Here is a 27,117-nt window from a genome sequence, read left to right as displayed (position 1 = left end):
GACCAAATCTACCCACTTTCCTTGAGTTGTACCCATATACTGTGCCTCACCTCCTGCGGCTTCAGATCAGTTGTCCAGGTTTCCACCCATGTCGAGCCTCTCCATTTTTGCACCAGATCTCACCCTGCTCAAGAATACAGTTTCTACAATTGTCTTCAGATTTGATATCTCAACCATTTCATGCCAGCAATTCTACAAACATATACTAATTTCATAAACCTTGGAAAAACATTCTTGATTTCCTATTGATATATTCCTATGCCCCCTTTAAAAAGGAAAAGAAGGATTTCTTCTCCAAAGAGAAGCTGCATGTAGTAGACTTGCCTGTAGTAACTCTAATACCTACACATGCAAGCTCTCATGAAGCCATTCCTGTGAAGTTTTTGTTTCCACTTCTCCACAAAGGGACTCTTGTAAAGGATTAAAAGGGCCTCTGTGTTGCTAAATTCAACGGTCAGTTTCCAGCTGTCATTTTACAAGACTCCCGGATTTTGCTCTCACTTTCTTGGCAACTACAGCTATTTCTTCTTTGCTGGTTCTTCCCCATCTTTCTTACATTTTTATACTGTGGAGTCGCAGGGATGAGTGCCCAGTCATTTTCTCTACCTATCCTGCACACCTTGATCTTCTCATCCAGACCATAGTGCTTTACCTACCATCTATTTGCTGACAGAAGCTGAACTTCTATTCTGAACTCTAATTTTTCCCTAAAATCCACACTAATATATGCAGTTCTCCACTTATCACCTATATGACTAATATGCGTTCAGATGTAACATGCCCCAAACCAAAATCTTGATCTTTACTTCCAAACCTGCTTTTCCCATAATTCCTCCATTTGCAGAGCAACACTTTTTTTTTTTCCAGTTATTGAAATCTACTTTCAAATTCAACCCCTTTCTGTATAGAAAACTTTATAACTTCTCCTTCTTTCAATCCAATTTTCATAAAGCTCATTCTCAATAGTCTAACCAGAATCATCATTTTCTGACTTACGTCAATGACTGTCACTCCTCTGCTCAAAAATTTCCCATGGTTTCCCATGTCGCTCATAGTAAAACTCATAAAGGCTCATGCAGCATGCAAAGTGTTTTCTTTGATCTCATTGTCTGCTAAGTACTTCTTAACTCATTCCATTCCAGACAATATAACCCTTGCTTTTCTTCACACTCTCCTGGAATGTCCCTATCTCTGGGCCTTTAAAATTATAATTCTTGTGTCTGGAATATTTCCCCACAATTATGGAAAAGGCTCACTCCTTCGTCCCTTTCAAGTTCCATATACAAGGCAACATGAATATTCCTTCCCACGGCCCTTTGAGTAGTCTTTGCTGTCTCCTCTGCTTTATTTCTCGACTGTAACTGTCATATTCTGACATATTATCCTTAATTTATTTTTGCCCTTAGTCACATTTTGTCTCCTGTCACTGGAATGTAAGTCCCATCAGGACTGTTTTATTCCTTTGTTTGTTTTTGTCTGTTTTATTCACTGCTATCTTTTAACAACAACAAAAAAGAGTAGATGCATAGGAAGCATTTAGTATTTTATTGAACGGATGACTCTACATTTTTGAAGATAGCTTATATTTGGTGATGTCTGAGGGATCATGATGATCATAAGACTTTTTTTTACAAGGGAAACTTGTAAGTCTGTGACTTGGTGGAAGCTGTTGGTGGATGGATAGCTAGATGTTCATCATCAGTGGATGTTTGATAGGTGGTAAGAATGCAGGTCTAGTACTCACATAAGAAATTAGTAAATGAGTAGTGTGAGTTTACATAAAAGGAATCGTTGACACCCTAGGAGTGGAAATGGTTGCCAAGGCTGATCACTGAGGCAGAGGAAAGATGTGTGGGCATTGGAATGAAGAGCCAAACTTGGATCCATCTTGGTCTCCTGCTTTCTCTTCTAATCACTTGCTATTATTTCCTGTCTACCACTCCTTCAAAATGGGCATAAAAAGTTTAAAGTGTCAATCTATATCAAATTATTGATAAATAATTGACAAGGTGGGAATAACTGAAAATTTTTATTTTTCTAAAGATGCCTGGATACTTAGATATTTAAGGGTTATTTTTGGTAACCAAAATATAACCTCTATTTTGATAAAGAGATGGTAGAATTACCTTTGAGAAAAAGTTATTTGCCATACTATTTTTAACCAATTTTAACACTCAATAATATTCTCCTCCTTACCAAGAATGAATTGCTTATTTTTGTTGTTGTTTTACTTTTTAATGACATGCAAGAACATTTTACATTTTCCCAAAATTTCCAAACCTTTCGCATCAGGTGGATTTAATTTGGGAAGATAGAGAAAGTATTCAAAATGTGTTTGGGAAATAACCTGGCTACACCAAGCATGATGGGGTGAATGGAGGATTTCCAGGGTGAGTTAAGGCAAAGGGAAACTTGCTTATTTACAAACAACATATGACTAGTGCCACTGAAGTAGATTATTATAAATAAAGCTTCTAAGATCATTATGATGGAGTTACTAAAAACTTTTTTGGTGGAAGCATCTAAGGGAATTAGAATAGTTAAATGAATAACCTCTTCTATTCTCTAGGACAAGTTGCTGTTTCACAAAGGAAACTATCAAATATTGAAGGTTTCAAGGGAGCTACTGAGAAAGCATAGCTATTTCTTCTATATTATAGAGACACCTGAATATATGTTACGGGGTATTGTACTCCTATTGCATGACCTGAGAAAATACTCCTCGGATGAATTATTTTATTTAAATAGCTTAGATGTTACAATGTGTCATAAAGTATTGAATACTTTGTAATATTTTCCACTGCCACATATAAGTTGTAACACAGTCGTGTACATATCAATTATAATTCTAAATTCTAAATTCTTTATTACATATATGTAATGAAATATATAATAAAATAGCAATGATTTTGTCAGAAATTTCATATGCTTTATTACCCTCTAGTTATCCTCGTTGTGATAAGTTCATTGTATTGATTTCATTAAGAACATAAATGTATTAATCTTTCAATCATCTTGGAATTAAAACATGTTTATGTGATTATTGATGGTCTTTAATAAAAATACTAGCAACATCATCTTTCTAAATGTATTCTGAGCATAGCTTTAAGATTTTATAGCTATTTTGACATAATTATGGTTTGAAATAACTTTTTCTGTTTTCACTGAAATATATATACTTTGGTTGCCACTGGTAAATGGGTTACAAATTTCCTTTGGTATTTTAATGGGAAACCTATTTCAAAAAATCCAAAATGAATGAGTGAGTTCTAGTTTATTTTTTTTTTAGTAAATATGCCACATAAACTATTAAACAGCCAGCCACAATTAAAATTAATGCAGGAATTATTTTTTGAAAGTGAACCATTTGGCTCCTCTGGTTATAAGAGTTCATATCCCCTTACTTCTAGCATTTCTTATTCAGTTTCTTATGGCAAATATTAACTCATTCTAGAGAATACTCAAGAATAGTTTTAAATTGTTCTAATCTATATTTATCATCTGATGTGTGCATAAAGAGATAAAAATACTTTTAAAAGTAATTCCAAGTTTATCTTTAATTGTACATTATCAAGAGTAAAATTTTGGCAAAATATATTTATCAGTGCTAAAACAACATTCATAGATGATAAGAGTGATTAGTCCTCCTACCTCTTATCCAGCATGTATTGAAATAAATTTTCAATACTTACAATGTTTACATGTTGACCAAAAATGTCTACATTTGAAATTAGTTTCCATATGTTACATATCATAGATTCTAGATAAGTGTATTGAAATTGAAAAAAAATCTAGCTACTATAAATTTTTAAAGACATTAATTTTTATGTTATCTGAACTGTTTCTCTTTCCCTTTCAGGAGTTGGAATTTTCTAATTTATTTGCTGTTCTTCACTGCATTCATTCCTTCTTTGCTGCCAAGGTAGCTTGTTTGGACCCTCTATTTTTAGGCAATCAAGCTACTGCTTCTGCTGCTGCCAGCTCTGCTACTACGAGCAAAGCAAAGTATACAACTTGATGTACTGAACTCTGCATTGACACACACCATGACTGTATAAGCAGAACACATTTACTCATCATTTTAGACCCTAGAGAAACCATAACATCACCAAGTCGACAGTGGAGGCAAATCAAAATTTCGGCAGAAAAAAGAGGGTCATGTGGAACCTCAGAAACACTTCTATTCTGGATGACATCTGTGAAACATACTACATGAACAGAACAGCTTGTTCTCACTCAGTTGCTTTGTACCAGTAAGTAGATTGCTTTCAACAAAAGTGGAGACAAAAGAATGAATTATTTGAAGAAGTATGTAAATAATATAAAAATAGTACGCTACCTATAAATAAAAATACTTATTAAATGATTACTTCTGTATTTTAGATTATTTTGTATGACTAGTACATGTTGGGCAGAGTCATAGGAAAACGAATGCCCTATCATTGTATTATGAGGGACATAAAAGATATAAACCATAAATCAGCAAGGAGCATGCCAAAAAATCTCATCAAAGAAGGATGCACTTTAATTTGCTGATGTAAATTTGCCCTTGTGTTTTCATCCCATGATTTGACACTGGCACTCCAATTGTTTTTATCTTATTGTAAATATTCCAAAGAACTTCCAAAGGATAATTACATTGACCCATGATAGATACAATGTGAAATGGACTATTCTCCCTTGGATTACTGTTATTGAAATGTCTTATTAGCTACCAAAGTCAATCAAGTATGCCAACAATGTATTAATTTAATTGTGAGTGATGGAAAATTTCATGAATCTCTCATTTCTTCCTTAGTTTTAAAGAGATTTATATTTTACCTAATAAGATTTATTATCAAATTAAAGTTTCATAAATTTTCAGTGAACCCAAAACCTTTTGTAGACAAAATAATATAAACAAATATGATATGAGAAACAATTCTTTGTAATCCGAAGTCTACTAGTTAATCATGAACTAAAATGTCCCTCGAAAACAGACCCTAAGCTATTATATATGTTAATTAAATGAAATTTTTCCATTTTAGTACTATTTTATGAGAAACAAAGGTGATATTTAAAGAGAAAATTAAAAATCTTTATCCTCCCTTGTCACGGAAAGTGATTAAGTAATGCCAACTATGCAGGTTATTTTAGATATTTTGTCATAAGAATGTAAATGTGAAAGGCTGGGAAATTTGAAAGCCTTAGAGGTGTGCAATTTACTCAGATTCCAGGTATTATACAACTAGTTGTATAACATGGAACACATTCTCTATCCTTTAGTACAGCTTTTTTGAGATATAAAAGTCAGCTGTGTATGTAAAAAACAAAAAAAGCTTTTTTATTGATACACATGCTCCCAGGTAAACCAAGTATTATGTGTGTCCTTGTGGAGATAACCAAGTATCTAATAAATTGATTCAATTTTCTTTTTTTTCAAATATGTTTTTAAAAATCACTCAAGAAGGAAACAAAATGATTTCTACAAAGGACAGATCTATTAATTTAAAAAATTAATATCAACTTGTTTTTATACTCATGATTCATTAATTTATTTTGCATCAGATTAATTTGTAAATACCTCAAATTGAAAAGAAAAAGTGTGGGTTTATAATTGTCCCTAGGAAAATGTTAAACTGAATCTAACGTACCTTACCCAAAGAACTGTGGCAAATTACAATAAACAGTTTCAGTGTAATGTATTTTGACCATGAAACTAAGTACACATTTGTAATTAGGACAGAACTTTAGAATTATTGCACACTATGTTGATCAAACACAACAGTCATTGTAAAATTGAAACCCAACAAAAGCAGCCTTCAGTAGTAGGCCACTTCTGAACTTATGGAGAAAAAGCAGTGGGATATATCGAACTTAGAATTTTCAGCTGTGGCAGGTGGTTCATTACAGAACTTCTGCTTCCAAACAGAGCTGAATCTCAGTGTGCCCCATATTGGGGTTACATGAATGTGTCCACAATCTGGAAGGCAATATGACATGGGCTAATTATCCATAAGCAAAAGAAAAGAGTTTCAATAGTTTACCTACCTGTAATAGAATGATTTAAAAATCGTGAAATTTTGTAAATGTTCCATTTTAAAATTTAAAAAACCTATTAACTATTGGCTATCTTTTTTGTGATATTATGAAAATTTAGCCTATGCTCATGTGTGTTATGAGGGAAAAGGTGCACAGTGAGATATGTATAAATATATATCACCTCAGAGAATACACACACCTACATATGTATATATATGTGTATATATATAAAAATATAATGAAATGCTGACCATTAATTATATTAAAATAATATGTTTGTGTACATACATTTAATATACTTTAAATTACGTTGTAAAATGTAACTTGATTAAAAACTTATGACAATACCATTATGATTATTTTTGATACTATTGATAAAAAACATAAGCCGTGAACTTTAACATGATTAGTACAACGGCCAAAAAGTAACAAAATACTATTCTCATTTTCATCAGTTTAACAATTAGTATTTAATGTTTTCTTTACAATGTGATGATTAGTCATTGGCATTCGTTATAACTTGGACTACTTGAATGAGAAAGCTTAGAAATGAACAAAAACACTTAATAAATTTCTATCTCTCATATAATTTAGGTTTACATGTAAGAGATTTATTCATAAAATCCTAGTTTGTACATTGAGCACATTTTAACAGCAAAACGCTAATGTGTTAACCCCTCCAGTGCCTTGGTATGTGTGAGCGTGTATGTGTGTTTGAGTGTGTGTCCGTGTGTGTGTGTGTGTGTGTGTATGTGTTATCATTAAAGGGTTCATTACAGTGTACATAACACAAGCTTGATGGGGAATATTGTAGGTATTTAGGTCAGAGAATGAAGTTCAAAGTCATTTGAAAACTGCTAACTACTATAATAATGTCTTTTGCCTGATAAAGAATAACAATTCATCTAAGCCGAAGTATATTACAGAAAGGGCATTTATAATTTCTTATCTTGCAACAAGTATTTATTTAAAAAATAGTTTAATAGATAGTGTAAGTGTAATGTATATCCGAACACTTATCCAGCTTTTTTAAAATGGGAGGATAATCAGGTAATTATTTCTTGCCCATATTTCAGGCATGTACCAACTTATAATTTTGAAATCTTTGCTCATAAAGCTGTCATTCAGCAAGAGAAACAAAGCAATTACTTGAAAATAAATGTCAAGTCCTTATTAGCCATGCAAGTAGAGAAATTTTCCTTTGGGTGCATTAGTTTATAGATCAACATTTCCCTCATTTACAGTGCTGAAGCTTGATCATGAACTTTGTCTATGTTGAATGCTGGATTTAAGAAAAGCTTGATTTATTACTGAGAAAAATTAATAATCCTAACAATAATTTAGAATTACTGCTAGAAACCAGCAGTGTGGAGAAGCTTTAAAAGCACAAGGATGATCTTGTGCTTAACTTTTTAAGGTAAGTGTAGATGTTCGGATACTAATAACAAAGATTTTGCTACTATTAATACTGCTGTGCTCATAATTTCTCCTTAAGAAATTGCTTTATTCATACCTCTAAAGTTGTTCTTTATTGTTTATTCTTACTACCGAATACTTTAAAATCATAATGCCACTTATTTGCACATTTGAATTTGCTTTTGAAAATAAAATATTATAAATGTTATATATTTTATACATATTAAAATGCAATGAAAAGACCAGAAATATAAAATGTAAATATATTTATTTCATTTTTAATTGTTTTGGTGGATGTTTGTAAAATGTAAATTAATATCTGTGACAAAAATTTGTCACTTCGTTCTTTCAGTTCATTAATGTACTACTAATGAAACCTTAGTTTTTTAAATGAAGCATACTGGAAAATAAAAACAAATACTTTTTACTAGATTTGGGTTTTCATTTCTTTGGGTTTGATTTGTAAGTTTTACAAATATTTAAAACATGATCCTGAGAGATTTAACTTCAATGAAATGGTTTAAGATATGAACTGTGTATATGTAAGTGCAGACTATGTGGTACATAATCTGTTCTGGTTGACAAATATTTATGAAGAATAGACATCTAACTCCTAAATGTTCCCAAAGTTTGAAGAAAGATGGTATTTGTCAAATTACTTACCCAACTGAGTTACAACTTCTGAAAAATATGACGTTTGATATCACTGTGATTTGTTTATCAATTCTAGTGCCCTTTCTATAGATTAAGATTTTCTGTGTTGACATCCATGCCATCTACAAGATAGTCTGTTTTATTTATTCCTTTTTATTAAGTAAGTTTTAATTTTGGCTTCCTACCATATTACACTGGTTGAAACCTCCAATTTAACACTAAATTGTTGTTTAACACTAAGTGTTGAAAGTAGACATCCTTGCCTTGTAAATGATTTTAGGGGGAAAGCATTCAATCTATCACCGTTAAATACTTTGTTGGCATGGGTTTTCAGTAAATGTCTTTATCAGACTAAGCAAGTTCTATTTCTTCCTAGTTTGCTGAGAAATTAAAAGTTCATAATAAATTATGAATAAATACTAAATATTGTCATAGGCTTTTCCAGCATCATCAAAAGGATTACATGATTTTCATACCGAGTAACACTGATTCATTTTCAAATGTTGAACTATCCTTGCATTGCTGGGATCAATTCACTTGGTCATAACATAGTATCCTCTTTATAAATTGTTGGTTTTAATACGAATTATTCTCTCTCTCTTTTTCTGTGATCACTTCTCCCCAGAAAGTCTTCTTGGTTGTATTCTCTTTCAAGAAAACACCAATCCTGATCTCTTTTATTGTTTCCACAAATATTCTATAACCATCTTGGCCCTGAGTGTACTGGAGCCACCAGTCTTCTTTGGCAGCTCCAACCATCTTTAGAGTTTTCTAGGCACGAGTCAGATACTACCATTCCTTCAGTCTCACACACTCTAGGGACCACAGATCAAGCATTTTTGTTGATTTTCTGCAGATATTTCCCACCCCTTTTGTAGGTGCAAGAAGCACCCAATTGCCATGTTAGGCAAGAAAACAGAAATGTCATAAAAGTCTTACAACTCAAAAGTTTCCACTAGATTAGGAATTTAACACAGGCAAGTAAGGAGAGAAGGAAGGAAACATACACCTGAAATGACAACTCCATTTAAGAAAAATCCCACAATAATATGTATTTTTTAGCCTGGTGAGGCTGGTCTCCAATTTTTGGGCTCACGCATTTCACCTGCCTCAGCCTTTCAAAGTGCTGGGATTACAGGCGTGAGCCACTGCGCCCAGCCCACAATAATTATTTTTTTTTTTGCATTGAAGGAAATGCACGAGTCCACTTTTGTGTGAATAGAGTTATTAAATCATTTGGATAAATATCAATTAATTCAATTGTCAGATCATTGGGTAGGAATATATTTAGTTTTGTAAGAAACTGCCAAATTGCCTCCCAAAGTGGCTGTGCCATTTTGTATTCTCACAAGCAGTAAATGAAAGTTTCTATTGTTCTTTGTCCTTGCCATAAATTTATGTTGTCAGAGTTCTTAATTTTAGCCACTCTAATAGGTGTATAGTGACTTCTCGTTGTTGTTTTAATTTACAATTCCCTAACTCTCTTGTTTTTAAGAATTTCTGATATCTACTTATGCTAAAGAGAAGGCAAAGATGGAAAAATGTAATGTGATGAGTGTTTGCAAATAATCGTAGGAGGACAATAGAGACAGGTGGCAACTCTTCATAATGACATTGGACAGAAGTTTGCAGTACAGTAAACATGTAGCTTAAAGATACGTAAGGACACAAAAGAATGTAACTGTGCCTCGGACTGTTGTGATAAAGGCCAAAGCTGAAAGAGAATATTAGGTATACCTGTGAAAATAATTTATGCCATGATAAGGAATTTGAGGTTTAGTTTATTGACAATTGGAAGATTTTAGAATATTTTAACCCAGAAAATTACATCAATAACTTTTTAAACAATTATATTTATTGGCAATATGGAGAATAAAATTAGAAGCAAGAAAAGAGAGATTAAATGTTTGAGAATAGCCAGAAATAAGTAAATTCTTTCTAGTTGATTAAATTCTCAGGATGATTAAAATCTCTGATAAGCTAGAGAAATAGAAATAATAAAAAGGTGTAATAGTGTGTAGTCCAAGTATAAATAGATTTCAAATGAGAATATGGAAAATTGTAAATATTTTCTTAAATGTGCTTATCTTTGTGAAAAATCTAAATTAATAAACTTGGAATCTAAACTATCAGCAGGTTTTTATAATACTCCCAAGAGAGTGTGTGTGATCACAATTTGCATGCTTGATATTCATGTTGAATATTATAGAATAAGCTTTGCACAAGAGTATCTTGAAAATTTCCAAAAGGTAATAAGAAACAACAGGGACAAACCTGGAAGAAATGAAACACTTGAGTGAGAGACAGCTGTTGTGTTAGGCTAATTGTATATAAAACAATAAGAAACTATATAGGAAACATAGCAAAACTATTCTCAGTAAAGAAAATCAGCCAGGCGCGGTGGCTCACGCTTGTAATCCCAGCACTTTGGGAGGCCGAGGCCGGCGGATCACGAAGTCAGGAGATCAAGACCACAGTGAAACCCCATCTCTACTAAAAATACAAAAAATTAGCCAGGCGTGGTGGTGGGCACCTGTAGTCCCAGCTACTTGGAGAGGCTGAGGCAGGAGAATGGCGTGAACCCGGGAGGCGGAGCTTGCAGTGAGCCGAGATTGCGCCACTGCACTCCAGCCTGGGCGACAGAGCGAGACTCCGTCTCAAAAAAAAAAACCAGAAAACCATTCCACCAAGAACATGTAGATTATTTAACAGTGTTTAAGAACAAAATTGGTATTGACAGAACTTAACTTGAACCAGACTGTTATAAAGATGCATCCCTAAGTTAATTATAACATGCTGCAGGATAGGGCTCTCTCTTTAAAGTACATCTTGTTTGCGAGATGTGACTTACTAACAAATAGATTGCATGGGAAGATGAGTGTTATCACAGCAGAAAATTATCTCCAATGGTTCATATCATGGTAGAGAAGGATGAAAATATTGCTGAAAAATGAAAATGCTTTTTTACTATTTGTACCATACTTCTTATGTTTTCAGATTTGCATTGCATTGATTCTTTATATTAGCATAATCAAATTAATCTCTTGAGATTTCAAGATCCATCCAAGTAATTAACATCCCGGAAATACTAAGACAGATATAATAGATGTCTTTTTGTTTGTTCGTTTGTTTTTGTTTTTGCGACAGAGTCTTGCTCTGTTGCCCAGGCTGGAGTACAGTGGCGTGATCTTGGCTCACTGCAAGCTCCACCCCTCCAGGTTTTAAGCAATTCTCTGCCTCAGCCTCTGGATTAGTTGGGATTACAGGCGCCTGCCACCACACCAAGCTAATTTTTTGTATTTTTAGTGGAGACGGGGTTTCGCCATCTTGCCAGGCTCGTCTTGAACTCCTGACCTCGTGATCCACACGCCTCAGCCTCCCAAAGTGCTAGGATGACAGGCATGAGCCACTGCGCCCGGCCAATAGATGTCTTAATAAGCAAAAATAAATACTCATTTCCATTGTTAAATAAAATTTTTATATATAAGTACTTATTAAAAGTATTACAAATTAATTATTATTGGGGGAATCCTGTCTGTCCTTCTATACTTTAATAGTTGATTTCTCAGGTGGCTTTGTAATGGGTCAATCTGTCATACTGAACTACATTTTCCAGAAATTCCTTTCTTGTAGACTTTCATTGAGGGTAGCCACAGGAGACATTTTGCATGATATTTGAAAAGCAATTGTCAAGCAACGTACTGCTTTTATGCTTGGTAGGTACTGCTGCAACTCACTTAGGTTATGGCTGAGTCCAGGCACTGCTGCAACTCACTCAGGTTGTTGCTCAGCTACTGTTTCACCTCACCGATATAGAACAGCAGCCAGGCTGCAACCAGGCCAGTTCTCCAGTGAGCTTTCCTTCACTTTCTACCACACGTCGGCAGGTACATGTTTAAGTCCTCTCTCCTGAAAGATAATCTCATCTTTAAACGGAAAGTGGGAGATGATGTAGTTTTCAGTCCATCTGCATGCCCTGCAGCTCATTAGTTCATAATTATGTGTTCTAGTTTGGATAACTCCCTCTCTTCCCCACTTGACATCCAACTTCCCTTCCTCATTGCCTGCACAGGTGCAAAGACAATAGACTTGCAGAGACTGTTTAACCAGCGCTCAAAGCTGGGGAAGGTCAAGTCCCCGAAATACATTTATATATTTACATACATATAAATATACCAGATAAGATCAATATCTCTATCTCCTGGTTGTGCTGCATTGTATTTGAATCTTTTATGATACTGTTGCAAAATGTTTATGAAAATATGAATTATCAAAGAGTATTAATAAATATTTTCAAGTTCAGATGGCGAATTTTAGTTTAAAAGAAGTCCAACTCATTTAGTTTGATGCTTCTCACACCTGTGGAAGTCATTCAATTAATGTTATTGATTATGGAATTTTCAGAGTACTCAATTTTCGATAGTTGAAAAGAAATATCTATTGGTGCAAGAGGTATCAGAACCTCAGTCAGAGGAAAATCAATTAGAGTTTAGAGTCAATCAGAAGCAATGGTGTGGAGATTTAAGGATCATTCCACTCTTACTTGTCGAAAAAGAAAATGGAAACAAAAAATCACTGTTATCATACAAACTCACACAATTGGTAGACATAATCTTGAATATGATAACAAAATTACAGAGCTAAAAAAGAGGCCCAATGGAGTACCTGAGAGCAAGTCTGCACATAGGATATGGAGTAAGATCCAGAGACCTCGAAACTCTTGTTACTTCACCATCACCAACACCACCAAAAAATGATATATGGTGGCTTACGTGAGTGAAAAGAATTTGAGGCATTTTAGTTACTTTAACCATGTTACTATCTGCTCTATACAACCTACGTTTTTAAAAAATAATTTATTCAATAGTTAACATGACTATTTTTATAAAACCAGCTTTCAATTTTGAATTTTTAGGGCAAACTTTGTGAATGAAACATTCACAATAGCTAGATCATCTATAATCCTTTCAAATCAATTATTTGGAAAGAAATGGATTCAATTACACATAAGCACTTACAAATATATAGGCAAAACATTTGAATATATTCTCCTTCTAGATTGTCCAAACCAAATAAAATTTTAGAATGCTATCAAATTATACAAAGAAAATAAGTGTTAGGATATACATCAGAATCTGTCTTCTAACCCACAGATTATTTTTAAATCATTGTATTATTGTATTATAGTTACATTATCTAATTTTCACTCATTTTCTTTTTCTTCTGATTTATAAAACTAATTGTTCTATTAATATTTATTACTCTTGCAAAGTATTGATTTTTAAGCACAGGGCTTCAAAAATGTGTAAGTAGAGCATTGAAAATTAAACAAAAATAAATTCTGAAATAATACATAAGGATTTGCAAAAAATAATGCAAAGAATATCCATGTACGCTTATACCAATTTATCCAAATAATAATATCCTGCAGAAGTATAATGTATTATCAAGACCAGGAAATTGGTATTATTATAGTATAAGTAACTAAACCACAAACCTTATTCAGATTTCATCTGTACATGCACTCATATTTAGGGTGTAGAGTTTTTCTATGAAATGTTGTGACATGTAGAGCCTTCATGTGGCCACCACTAGCAGGATGCAGAAAAGTTTTATCACCAGAGAGTAACTCCCTTGTTCCACCCCTTTAGTCTCTTACTCGCCTAATTGTAGCCCCTGGCAACCACTGACTTATCCCCTGCCACTAAAATTTTTTCATTTAGAGAATATCATATGCATGGAACCATACAACGTTACATTTTTAAATGACTCTTTTCACCCAATAGAATACCCTTGAGATATTTTCAAGTTCTTGCACTCATCAGTTCTTTCTCACTTTTTACTGCAAATTCATTTCCTATTATATGGTTATCATGATAGCGGAAAAAGGTGTCCTGATCCAGACACTAAGAGAGGGTTCTTGGATCTCATGCAAGAAAAAATTCAAGGTGAGTCACAGAGTGCAGTGAAAGAAAGGAAGTTTATTGAAAGCTACTCCATTACAGAGTAGGACATCCTCAGAAAGCCTGAGAGGGAACCCACCATCTTTGGTTTTAGTTTTTCTCATATAGGGATCTAGTTTACGTAAAAACTATCCTTGACATTTTAGTTTGTGAGTTCATCAAAGCAGAACTATAATTATATTAAAAGCATATATTTTTATAAATATTGGGACACCTGGAATTTCCACTATTGTAGGAATGTGTCCTTATAGATGTCTTTAGGCTATTTCCTCGACTATGAACATCTTAGAACCATGGATTGTGATTGGCAAGGAATGTTCTTTGCCAGTTTTAAGATGGGGTTTACTTTAAAATGTTATCAGCCTGGCTTTCCTAGGTTCTTGCTTTCATAACAAAATACCAGTTTATTCATCATCCACTAAAGACATTTGAGTTGTTTCCAGTTTCTGCATATTAGAAATAAAGATGAAACAAATATTTATGTGCCCATGTTTGGTGAACATGTGTTTTCATTTACCTGGGATGAATGACTAGCAGTCAAACAGCCCCAAAGAATCTCTGAGACAACAGCTGCTAGATTTTCTTGTCACACTTCAGTAGATATATGTGGTAAGGAGATAAGGAGCCCGAATGTATTTTTACAGTTCATTTTTCATGGCATAGCAGGCAGTGCAAGCTTCATATTGTCCTTTGTGCCCCAAGATCCATGGGGGCAAAACAAGCTTGGACCCAGGTAGGTACAGGTCATTCAGTGGGTCTCTGTCTGGCTGAGAAGCTTAAAAATCCTCCATCTGTATAAAAGAATTGCTCCCAAGCCACCTATTTGTCTTCTCTGGAGAGATAGACATCTTTATTACTGTGGTGTATAAACAGATCTTCACAGGGAAGGGGAGAAAATTGTCATTACTATTATAAAATATATCTGGGAAGGGAAAAGTTCTCTATCTCCACTACCTTGGTGATAAGATAAATCTATCTGTAGCTTCAAAGGATGCTTGCTGTGTGAGAATGCTTGCACGTGGGTGTGTAAAAATATTCAAAAAGATAACTCATGCTGCAAGATGTGTAGAAATATTACTGAGATATGGTTGTCAACAACCAATAGACAAATGTCCAAATGCTCTGTTATCTAATGTGTTTAACTTCATAAGAAACTCCTAAGTATTGTCCAGAGAGCTGTGATATTTTACATCCCCTCTAGCAATGCCTGAGGTATCCAGTTGCTCTTCATCCTACTCAGCTCTCAGTATTATTGGTATTTGTTTCAATCATTCTATTAGGTAGGTAGTGTATTTTTCATCATGACATTAATTTGCATGTTCTGAATGGATAATGATGTTGAACAAATTTACAACTGCTTATTGGCTATGAATATATCTTCTTTGCAAAAGCAGCTCTTTAATTCTTTCAGCCATTTTCTAATTGAGTTTTTAATATCTGTTGAATTTAGAGACTTACATATTCTTGATTTTGTCAGATATGTGATTTCTGTACATTTTCTTCCAGTATAAGGCTTGACTTCTTATTCTCTTAACAGGGTCTCACACTTACCTTATATTTTTAAATTTGAAGTCCAATTCACAGATTTTTGAAACAAATTTTACTTTTGGTGCTTTATTTATATTTATGTTCTTCCATATATATGTATCTATGTATTTTAAAGTATATTATTTTGAAATATAAATTCACAGGAAATTACAAAGATAGTACAATATGGTTGTCTTAATTTCTTCTTTTTTCCCTTATTAGAGTGACTACAACTTCCAAGATAACATTAAGTAGCACTGATGAGAACATACATGCCTGTATGCTGTATCATGGGTAAAAGCATACAGTTTTTAACCACTAACTATAATCTTAGCTGTAGGTTTATTGCAGATGAGTAAGTTGAGAATCTTCACCTCCATTTCCCTTTTACTAAGAGTCTATTTTATATGTGGATGTTGAACTTTTCAAGCTTTTTCTGAATAAGCTTGAGGCAGCCAGGTGGGAAGGGCTCCCTGGCAAAACTCCAACTGGCCTCTGAACTGGGAGGAATGTGCATTGGGGTTGAACCATGGAAGTTCATGCTGTGCGCAGCAGGGAAGAACTTCGCTCCTCCTCTTCCTGAGTGGAATCTAGAATTCAAACTACAAGGTGGGAAGCACACCAGCATGGACTCTGGCTTTGCGGATGGTCCCTATTTCCCTTTTTTCCCCCTTTTCAGCCAATAAAACCCTGCCTTATTCACCTTTCAAATCATCCACAAGCCCAAATTTTTATGGCTGTGTGACAAGGACCTTGCCTTTAGCTGAACTAAGGAAAAGTCCTGCAATATTTTTGGCACCCAACATGAGGCCTCAAGAAGAAGTGAGTGAGATGCAAAACGAGAAATCTTTTGCCTCTCCTTTCAAACACGTTTCATCCTCGGACTTCTGAGGGTAGGGATAACTGTGCCCCCACTCTCATCACTCCCAGGCCTTGGGACCTTTTCATGGCCTTTTCCTTCCTTTTTCAGTTCAGATGGGTGAGCAGCAGCTCCTTGCTCCCCCTCCCCTCCATGCCCAGGCTGGGACACATGGCCCAAGGTTCCTACACAGCTGGGTGGCTGATTCTCAGCCATGTGTTGCCCCATCCTTCCCCTTCCACAGCCAAGGGGTTCAGCTCCATGGACAGTAATTAGGCTTTTCTCCTGGTGGAGGAACAAGTTGTGTAAGAGTAAAATAAGAGACTCTTCCCCACGCATTTTAAAACGATTTCCTTTCTTATTTTTCTCCACCCCATCAGCAGTTAACTTTTAAACGAGGTTTTTACTTTTGGAAGATGTTTTACTAGGTCAGGAATGATAAGAACAGCTGTTTATATTCTCTGTAAAGTTTTAATTGTGAAAAAGGATTTGTGAGGCTGATATTAAGCTGTAGCCAATCTAGTGTGCTTTGCATCTCTGTATGGTTCGTAGTAAACTTCCCTGCAAGCCTCCATCTTGTTTTACATCCCGGGGCATGGCTTATAACTCCAGTGGCAGGGCTTTGTTTAGCAATCCTGCCTTAGCCAGTAAGTTCCTTTCTGGTTTGATATCTACATGTTTTCCTAGCCCTGTCTCTTAAAGAACCCCACCTGGGGACTGGGTTTTCTCCTGCCTGTCTGTGTGGTTACATGTATGTATGTGTGTGTGATGTCTGTAAAAGGAGCTCTAATTAATTTGGCTTAAAGAAAGACAGGTGCTTGTATCGAATATTTTTTAAAGGGAAAATAAAAGCTGTGGTACCTTGCGTTTCACATGGCTTTAATCTTTGAGATATAAAAACAGTCTTATAGATTATTGGTAGGTAAAATGCAGGTGTCATTAAAATTTAAATAGGTGAAATAAATTATGCAGGTCAGATGCAAGGTTTGCTAAATGTTTCAAGGTTATAAACTGCTTTTTGGGTTTTGAAGAACTATCTGTCTTGCCTGCTTCACAATTGGTAAGGCCTGGGGACATATGGAACAAACCATGCCCTAAATTATGCCGGGAGACAAACTTTGGTGGTACTTAGCACACAATTAAAGCAGCTTACAGCTTTTTCATTAAAAAGTTGCTAGGAGTTAACATTATAACAAGTAATTGAAACAACTGAAAATAGATTTACATGTGAGGTGTAAAAACAGTAAAATGTGCTTTATGGAAAAGGTTCTTAAAAGGCATGGAAATGTATATTTTTTGCTTAGGGTTAAATAATTATTTTAAATTAGATAAGAAAAAGCTGAAGGTTTAAACATGTCATAGAAAGATTGTGGAAATTAATGTATCAGAAGAAATTCTCTGTGTGAACCTATTGACTTAATTCAAAAAAGCTATTTTATGGTTTTTATGTAAATTGAGCATCAAAATAAAAGAACAAGGTATTCTTAAGGCACTAATCTGCTTTTTAGGAAAATTTGTAAAGGGTTACAACAGGTTTTCACTTCTTTAAAATTTCTGAGTCATCATTTTGGCAAAATAAATAACGTGGTAATCTGGAATTCTATTTCATAATATCAAGTGTTTTAAACTTCAGACATATTTAACAGCCCTCTCAAAATCAAACTTCAGCTTTAAATTTGTCTTTCCTAATGTCTGGCTTTTTGGATGGTTCAGAGGTCCCTGAAACATCCAGAAAATAGGATTATTTAACATGTCTACATGCGTGGGATTGCCAAAATGGTGTTCAATTTTCTTTAGGTTATATTTTGGTGAATGTTAACATATGTTTCCAAATTGTATGGGATTTCTAAAATTCTAATGTCTGAGTATGTGCTACCGATCATAATTAAGGTTTTTATGTTAAGCTATTGTAAACCATGGAGATAAACAAGCTTCTTTGTCAATTGTGTTTCCAACTGTATCTATCCTGGACATTTTGCTATTCACAAATAATTGTTGTCTTGTCTTAATCCTTTTCAAAGATGGTTTATAATAAGCTATAAGACTCTGATAGGTACTCCCAAATAGTTATCAAAGTTTCTGATAACCTTGTAGAGTGTGACAATGGAATAAAGGCAAATTACAAGACTCATGAAGAGCTAAAATGCTCACGGATATTAAGCAACCGAATGGATTGAACTCAGAAAGCTGAAGCAACCCTTTTACCTTTGCTTGAAGTATTGCTGATCCTTGTTTTGTTTTAGAGAGTCAAAGAAACTTATTTTAAACTATTTAGGCCTTTAATAATTAAGCAAGGTATACTCTTGTGATCAAATTTTGGAGCATGTTTGTTTCTCTCTGCCTGGTTCCTCTAGAATTTGGAAACTCATATCTATGAGTATTCTTAACTTATGTCAATATAGTTGTTTGCATCAGTGCAATAAGAATCCATTTTCTTTTGCCAAAGGACTCAATTGGTAAAACTGGTTATTTTATCAAGGCTTTGACTGGAAAGGTATGCTTCTCTTTAAGGAATCGACCTCAAATTGCAAAGTCAATAAAGGCCATGTGGGAGAAACTGGCCTCATGCCCCTGCCTACACAGTCCATTTACAGGCTTCCTGACCTGTAGTCAGTGAAGAATGTCACTTTCTAACAGCTCCAGGCACTCCAAGTTTATCTCGGGACCTTAAGAGGAGAGGATCACCCAACTCACAGGAATTTGAGGATACAAACGTATGGCTGCGCTTGGCTTTAAAAGGTCTTATCTGAGATTCCTTAGAGAACAGAGTTCCATCAAATCCAATCCAAAAGGCCTAGGTAGAAAGAATTATTCCTGCTTCATTTCAGGCAAACAATCAGGCCAAGTATAAGATTAAAGTCTATTTTGCAAACCACTCAGTTCTTTGTTTGTTTGTTTGTTTGTTTGTTTTTTAACAAAAATGAGGACTGGGGAGACATAAATTATGTTTCAAATTTTGGCATACATTTGTCATTACATTCTAAACTCATTAGTTGTTTTTAAATTTCTGCATACATTTTTAAACTAATCCTGCTTGTTCCTGTGAACCAATCAGCAATCTCTGGCTGCAGCTCAAAAAGAACAAGAGGAATGGCTAACGTAAAAAACTGGATCAATAATCTAGTTCTGAGCAATTATTCTGCAGATCCTGCCAGGTGATTGGAATAAATAGAATGCCCATCACTTAGAGTTTTCCTTTGAGAAAGTAAGACCAAGGGACGTAACCAAAGCCAAGCACCGGGCATCCAAATCCTAGCAAGCATAACTATAGTCACAAGTTTTCTGGGTGTGTAACAGGACATCCTTTTCTCTCCCTTGTTGGAGGAGGACTCAGTTCCACAGTTTCACTTCAACATTCAGCTTATGATAAGGAGTTCATGCTACCCCACTGAGGCACATTTTTGTCCTAAACTCAATTTCAGGCTTCAGGTCAAAGCCCTTGGAAGGAATACTGGATCTGAGGGATCAAGACGAAGAGAATAATGGAAGTTAAAAGGCACAGCACAGGTGAGCGTGGCTGATTCCTACCACTTAAGCCAAGCCTCCCATTTCATGGATAAAGGCCATGTTAGTATCCACAACACAAATGAGGTCTAGGAAATTCAAGGCTACTGACAGGAGGTGGGAAAGAGACATAGGTGACAGTGGGTAATTCCTATTCTCTAGGACCTCCCTGCTTCATGGGTGCAAGCTGCTTTGGCACTCATGGCAGCACCTGCCAAGGTTGCCAGGACTCAGGAATACAAGCATGGAAGAAGGAAAGAGGATGCTCTTCCTTCTGTTCTTCATGTACCCTGGGTATCTGCTAGGAACAGAAGGGATCCAGGGATGCCTGCATCTTTCTAGATGGGTAGCCATTCATCTTCAGTCTGTATCCCTTTCAAATGCATACTGAACCCCTGGGACTCCATCGGAAAAAACAAAAAAAACCTTCCTTTTCCCCCTCTCCTTCTCTGTCCTCTCTTCGCAGATAAGTAATTGTGTCTCTGTACTATGGAACACTCCCCTCAGATGCATCCTCCAAACTGAGAAAAGTTAATTTTCCAAATCTTAAACTGGTTGGCTTTGTATTGGGCTTAGGGAAGGGAACACTGAAATATGACATTCCAGCAAAAGGATGAAGTTTTTTACCAGTTGAGCTTTTTGCTTCCCTCTCCCTGTGCAAATTGATAAAAGGCCTTGGGATTTTTGAGCTCCCCTTACTCCTCCCCTTGTTTCATTTTGATATATATCTTCTAACAACCAGGTTTGTCTCTTCTTGCCTTCAGGCCATCAAACTCAAAATTGTCTTGCAACCAGAGCCTTGGAGGATGGCCCCTTTTTTCTGGGAATGCTTAGCCCTCTGAGGGAGCTCTGACTGCCATTTTCCCCCTGCAAACAGCGCCCCCTGTCAGCAGGAAGCAGTAAAGATTGGTCTTCACCCTTATCCTTATCCTTATTCTAACAGCAGTTACATGTACTTTTTAGAAGGGAGAATGAGACAACCTGGAGGGAAGGGGTCCCAAGAGAAATTCAGGCTGGCCTGGGCACACAGGGAGGAGTGTGCACTAGGGTGGATCCACAGAAGTTCGCATTGTTTGCAGAGGGGAGGAGCCCGGCCCCTCTTTTTCCTGGGTGGAACCTGGAATTCAAACTTCGAGGTGGGTAGCGCACCAGCAGGGACTCTGGCTTTGAGGAGGGTCCTTGTTTCCCTTTTTTTCCCCCCTTTTCAGCCAACAAAACCTTGCCTTACTCATCCTTCAAATCGTCTATGAGCCTAAATTTTTATGGCATGTGACAAAGTCCTCGTATTTAGTTGAACTAAGGAAAAGTCCTGCAACAAATTGATATAGTCATATAATTTTTCTTCTTTAGTCAGCTTATATGGTGGATTGCATTGATCAATTTCAAATATTAAACCAGTCTTGTATATCTGAAATAAAGCCCAATTAATCATGGTGTATAGTTATTTTTATAGATTGCTGAATTTTGTTTGATAATATTCTGTTGAATAATTTTGTGTCTGTACTCATGAGAGTTTTGCCTATTGCTTTCCTTTTCTGTACTATCATTTTGGGAGAGTGGGTTATATTAGAAGATAACTAAGCTTACATAATAATTTGGTCAACGCTTCCCTCTTTTTTGCTAGTAAGAGATTGTGTAAAATTTTTGTTAATTCTTTTTAAAAAATTTGTTTTCATTCTTTAATGAAATCATCTGAACCTGAAAATTTCTTTTCAAAGAGTTTAAATTATGATTTTTTTCTTAATATAGAGCTATCCAAATGATCCATTTAATATTAGACATATTGGAGTAATTTGTTACTTTTTAGGAAATTTAGTTTATCTAAATTATCAAATATGTGTGTTTAGATTATGTGTTTACAGTTGTTTATATCATATTTTCCTTTTCCAACTTTTTTTAGAATGGGGGGTACATGTGCAGGTTTGTTATAAAGGCATATTGTGTGATACTAAGGTTTGGAATATGATTGAAACCATCACCTGGGTAGTGAGCATGGTACTCAATACATCATATTTCAGACGTTCCCCCTTCCCTCTCCCTCTTTCTATTAGTCACCAATGTCTATCGTTCCTATCTTTATGTCCTTGGGTATCCTGATCTTCCACAAACTTGACAAAAATACAATTGGGAAAGACTCCTTATTCATATTATCCTTTCAATATCTGTGGGGTCTGTAGTTGTGCCCACATTGGAGTGCAATGGTACAATCAAAGTTCACTATAGCCTCAACCTCCCAAGCTCAAGGATTGTCTCACCTCAGCCTTTCAAGTAGCTGGCACTACAGGCACACATCACCATTCCCAGCAATTTTTTTTGTTTATTTTAAAAGTTTATTTTTGTAGAGATGAGGTCTCACTATTTTGCCCAGCTTCGTCTCAAACACCTAGCAAGCGATTCTCCCACCTCAGCCTCCCAAAATATTGGGATTACAGGTGTGAGACCCAATGCCCGGCCTTTATCAGTTTTTTCTGATACCCTTGAGACATCACCTCATGGATTATGTAGAAGTGTGTTGTTTTGTTTCAAAGTGTTTAGAAACTTTCCTGACATCTTTTTTCATTGCTGATGTCTAGTTTGATTCCACTGTGGTCAGAGAACACACTCTGTATTATTCAATTTATTGAAGTTTTTTATGGCCCAGAATATGATATATTTTATATGTATTCTGTTAGTTCAATACATTTGATATGTATTCTGTTTGCCCATGCAAATTACAGTGCTATCATGTATTGCTTTACAAATAGTCCAGCTTTATTAATTAATTTATTTACTTTGGTGTCTAAACATTGATTGTGGATATATCTTTTTGGTGGGTTGATGCTCTTACGTTTATATGATACTTATGTCTATCCTTAATGAATTCTTAACCTGAATCCTACATTATTTGATATTATTATATTCAATCCTACTTTGTTTTACTTAATACTTCTGTGGCATATTTTTCCCATAGTTTTACTTTCAATTTGTCTATATTAATTTATTTGGAATAAGTTTCTTCCAGATGGTTGAGGGTTGAGTCACCTTTTCTATAAATTCTAATATATCAATATCTGTTTTTTAATTGGTGTGTTCAGATGATTTATTTACAATGTAGCTTGTCATATGTTGGAGCTTCAGTCTGTCAGTCTTTTGTTGCTTTTTGTTTCCTCTTTGTCACTTCTTTGTGTTTTTTTTTTTATTTTTTTAATCTTTCTTACCTTCCTGTAAGTAACATTATCATTTATTTTAGAATTCCATTTTGATTTACCAATAATGTTTTTGGATGTATATATTTGCAATACTTTTTTGTTGTTGAGTTCAAGTAAAATGTAGATATTTTATTTTCCTTTATATTCCTCTACCCACCTCCCTTTCTAGTATAATTGTATTGAGAACATCATCAGAGAGTGTTTTAATTTTTGCTTCTACCACATACATAATCTATGAAACTCAGACAAGAAGCTTAAGGCTACTGGATGTGATCATTCCTTTCCTCTTTCTGTTGTTGTTTCTTAAATCCTAATGTTCTAAGTTTACTCTTCTAGGTTTTTTTTCCCGTGTAAAGAACTACTTTAGCCACTTTTTTCCAGGTGAGTATGCTGCCCATAAATTTTCTCAGATTTCCATCATTTGAGAATGCATTGATTTCTATATTATACTTGAATGATATTTTCATTGGATGTGGTTTCGTGAGTGGACAGTTCTTTTCTTTCTTGAAAAATGTGCTGCTTCCTTCTGGCGACTATAGTTTCTAAAGCGAAATGTGTCATTTTTTTTTTCTCACTCTGTGTAAGTGTCTTTTTCTAAATGTCCTTTCTTTCTCACTGCATTCAAGCTTTCTTTGTCTTCTATTTGACAATAGAAGTGTTTTGATTTTGACAGTATGACTGTGATATGTTTCTTCATGGATTTCATTGGCTTCACCCTGTTTGGAGTTCACTCAGACTATTTAAATCTCTTGGCAGATATGTTCTACAAATCTAGAGAGTTTTCAGCCATTACTTTTCTAAATACCTTTAAAAGTCCACCCGAGTTTTCCTTTCCTTCTTGGATTCCTGCAACACAAATGTTATATATTTTTTCTTGTACACCCACAGCTCCCCTAAGCTGTGTGAACTTTTGTTTCCAGTCTATTTTCCCTCTCTTGTTTAGTCTTGCTAATTGCTATAGTCCTTTTTTTCACATTCGTCAGTTCCTTTTATGGTGTTTAAATGTTTTCTATCTTGTTTGTTTTTTCATTTACTTGTCACACAACTAAATGAACATGCTGTTTTTGAGATCTTTGTTTGGGGCCGAGTGTGGTGTCTCATGCCTGTAATCACAGCGCTTTGGGAGGCCAAGGCAGGTGAATTGCTTGAGCCCAGGAGTTCAAGAGCAGCCTGGACAACATGGTAAAATCTTGCCTCTACAAAAAATACAGAGGTTAGCCAGACAGGGTGGCATGGGTTTGTGGTCCCAGTTACTTGAAAGGCTGAAGTGGGAGGATCTCTTGAGTCTGGGATGTTGAGGCTGCAGTGAGCCGACATCATGCCACTGCACTCCAACCTGGGTGACAGAGAGATCTTTGTTTGGTTTGCTTGCGTTCATTGATGTTCTGATTTCCTGATTTCTTTACACAGTACCTCGTCTGAGGTGTGTGAAGCAACAGGAAAACCCAGGGAACTTGCTACTCTCTTTCTCAGGCCCTAGTTTTCCCTGCCGGTCTGCATTGTTCTCTCTCTGCTTCATGTAGCCAAGAAACTTGCATTCACACCTGAACTATTTCACTTATTCTTTGGTCAACCTTGTGGAAATAGATAGGCCATCTCGCTTTTCTTACATAGATTGGCTACGGTGTAGTTATCTGGATCAAACAATGAGATGTAACTCACAGGTCATGGTGAGGGTGTTAAGAAAGAGAGGCATAAGGGAAAGTTCCTTGAAACCATGACATGTAAAAGAAAACCTGAAGACTGAGCAGGGGGTATCCATGCAGGTTGGTCAGTGTGTTTCCAGGTAGAGGCCAACCCCATTCCAAAGGTTCTAAGCAGGCAGGAGCATGAGGCAGCTGAGAGCTAAAAGTGTGGAGAGGTTGGAACCAAGTGGACAAAGGGGCACGGCACAAAGGAACCAGGAGGGCTCAAATGAGCCATAGAAACTAAGGTCCATGTCAGCAGAGATGCCTGTGATGCTGGTGCTTCCCTGTGGCTGAACTTTCCTGAGTCATTATTAAACATATTTGCAGCAGGAGCCTCTGGGTATTATGTTTCCAACTTATAAAGAGCATCTGCCCCCCAAAAGATAACCTTGCTTCCCACTGACATTGACATAATTGTCACTGTGAGTGCCCGGGCATTAATCCATGAATCTGAGACATCAGCCATGACAAGCCATGGTGTGAAGGAAGACAACAGGAGAATCCACAAGGCCACACTCAGCAATATGGCACCACAGCCCCTTGGACTCGAATGCAGAGGAGTGGCATTATTACCTGCCTTTTGTGTATTATCAGTTGTACTTGAATAACACTCAGCCATAAAAAGGAATGAAGCACTGATCCACACTACAACATGCGTTACCCTGAGAACATTTTCCTAAGTGAAAGAAGCTAGGCACAAAGTTTCATTCTGTTTAAATGAAATCTCTGAAATATTAGGTTGGTGCAAAGTAATTGTGGCTTTTGCCATTACTTTCACCATTACTTTTGCACCAACCTATAGATAAATCCACAGAAAGAACAGACACTGATGTTTGTCAGGAGCTAGCAGAGGAGGAGGAACAGGGAAATTCTGCCTAATGGGTGAGAGGTTTTACATTGGAATGATGAAAATCTTTTGGAACTAGATAGATGTGGTAATTGCACAAGACTGTGGGCATGCTAAATGCTACTGAGTTGTTCACTTTACAATAGCAAGTTTTATGTTGTGTGAATTTCATCTCAATAAATTGTTTTTAAATGAAGTAATTGGTTATCATTTACAACACTTTCTGTACACAATTATATAATAGTAAGTTCTAAAGAATTAGCATACAGTGGAGTAGAACAGGACTCAACCATGAAGATGCTATAATTAAGACTAATATTTACCCAGGGGAATACAAGACAGCAAAGATGTCTGGAGATGATGCAAAAAGTGAGCATGGCTGGGACTATTCACTGTGCAAGTTACCAACTGTCCAAAGATATAGGTCAGCTGAGCGCATCTGGGGATGCACACAATGAGCTCCAGTGGTTCTGCATGAGCCCTGTGCAGAAGAAAGAAGAAACACATAGAACAGTAGGTATAAAAATACATCATGATATATGTATTATAAGATTAAAGAGGCCGGATATGGTTGCTCACACCTGTAATCCTAGCACTTTGGGAAGCTGAGGCAGATGGATCACCCCGAGGTCAGGAGTTTGAGACCAGCCTGACCAACATGGTGAAACCCTGTCTCTACTAAAAATACAATAATTAGCCGGGCATGATGGTGTGTGCCTGTAATCCCAGCTACTCAGGAGGCTGAGGCAGGAGAATCACTTGAACCCAGGAGACGGAGGTTGCAATGAGCCAAGATCACACCATTGCACTACAGCCTGGGCCTTGCAGTGAGACTCTGTCTCAAAAAACAAAAAACAAAACAACAACAACAAAAAAGATTAAAGAAATAATTCTGTATTATAATACTTGAAAGCTTAGAGAATGTAGATGGTCTATTAAAATATAGACATGATTAAAGTGACCTCAAGCATAACTGGAAAATATTTAACCTTTAAAGAACAGATAATTTTTAAATGACAAATCATTCCAGGCCATTTTAAAAAATAAATACTCAATATAATTAGGGAGGCCATCATAATTAAATACCATGACCACATCACATAAAGGTGCAAAAACTAACAAATCACATAGGAAAGGTTGTTGTATTAAGCAGGCTCATTGAGAAAAACAGAAATGCTAAGAAATCTATCTATCCACCTCTCTCTCTCTATGTCTCAAAAATTTTATCGTAAGGCTTTGGTTTATGCTATTATGGAGGCTGAGAAGTTTTAAGATCAGCCATCTGCAAGCTGGAGACACAGGAAAGCTGGTGGTATAAATTCCAGCGTGAGTTTGAAGGCCTGAGAACCAGGAACACCAATGGTGTTAGTCCTAGTCCAAGGGCAGAATAAGACTGACGTCTTAGCTGAAGGAGATAGAGAGAATTCAACCTTCCTCCACATTTTCATTC

At 35.8% G+C, this 27,117-nt stretch overlaps 1 protein-coding gene across 6 annotated transcripts in view; it reads left to right on the top strand.

The window, feature by feature from the left end:
• Positions 1 to 7,867, top strand: part of SNTG1 (syntrophin gamma 1) — an 870,442-nt gene extending 862,575 nt beyond the window's left edge. For all 6 annotated transcript variants that reach the window (XM_055286457.2, XM_063643316.1, XM_063643313.1 and 3 more), the window contains one exon: positions 3,860 to 7,867. In XM_055286457.2, the coding sequence (XP_055142432.1) occupies positions 3,860 to 4,018 (159 nt within the window). In that variant the 3' untranslated portion in view covers positions 4,019 to 7,867. The remainder of the gene's footprint in view (positions 1 to 3,859) is intronic.
• The last annotated feature ends 19,250 nt before the right edge of the window (positions 7,868 to 27,117 follow it).

The sequence above is a fragment of the Symphalangus syndactylus genome, chromosome 7 (genome assembly GCF_028878055.3).
Source record: "Symphalangus syndactylus isolate Jambi chromosome 7, NHGRI_mSymSyn1-v2.1_pri, whole genome shotgun sequence".
Lineage (NCBI taxonomy): Eukaryota > Metazoa > Chordata > Mammalia > Primates > Hylobatidae > Symphalangus > Symphalangus syndactylus.
The sequence above is the reverse complement of the archived record's forward strand: the minus strand, read 5'-3'. Positions and strand labels throughout refer to the sequence as shown.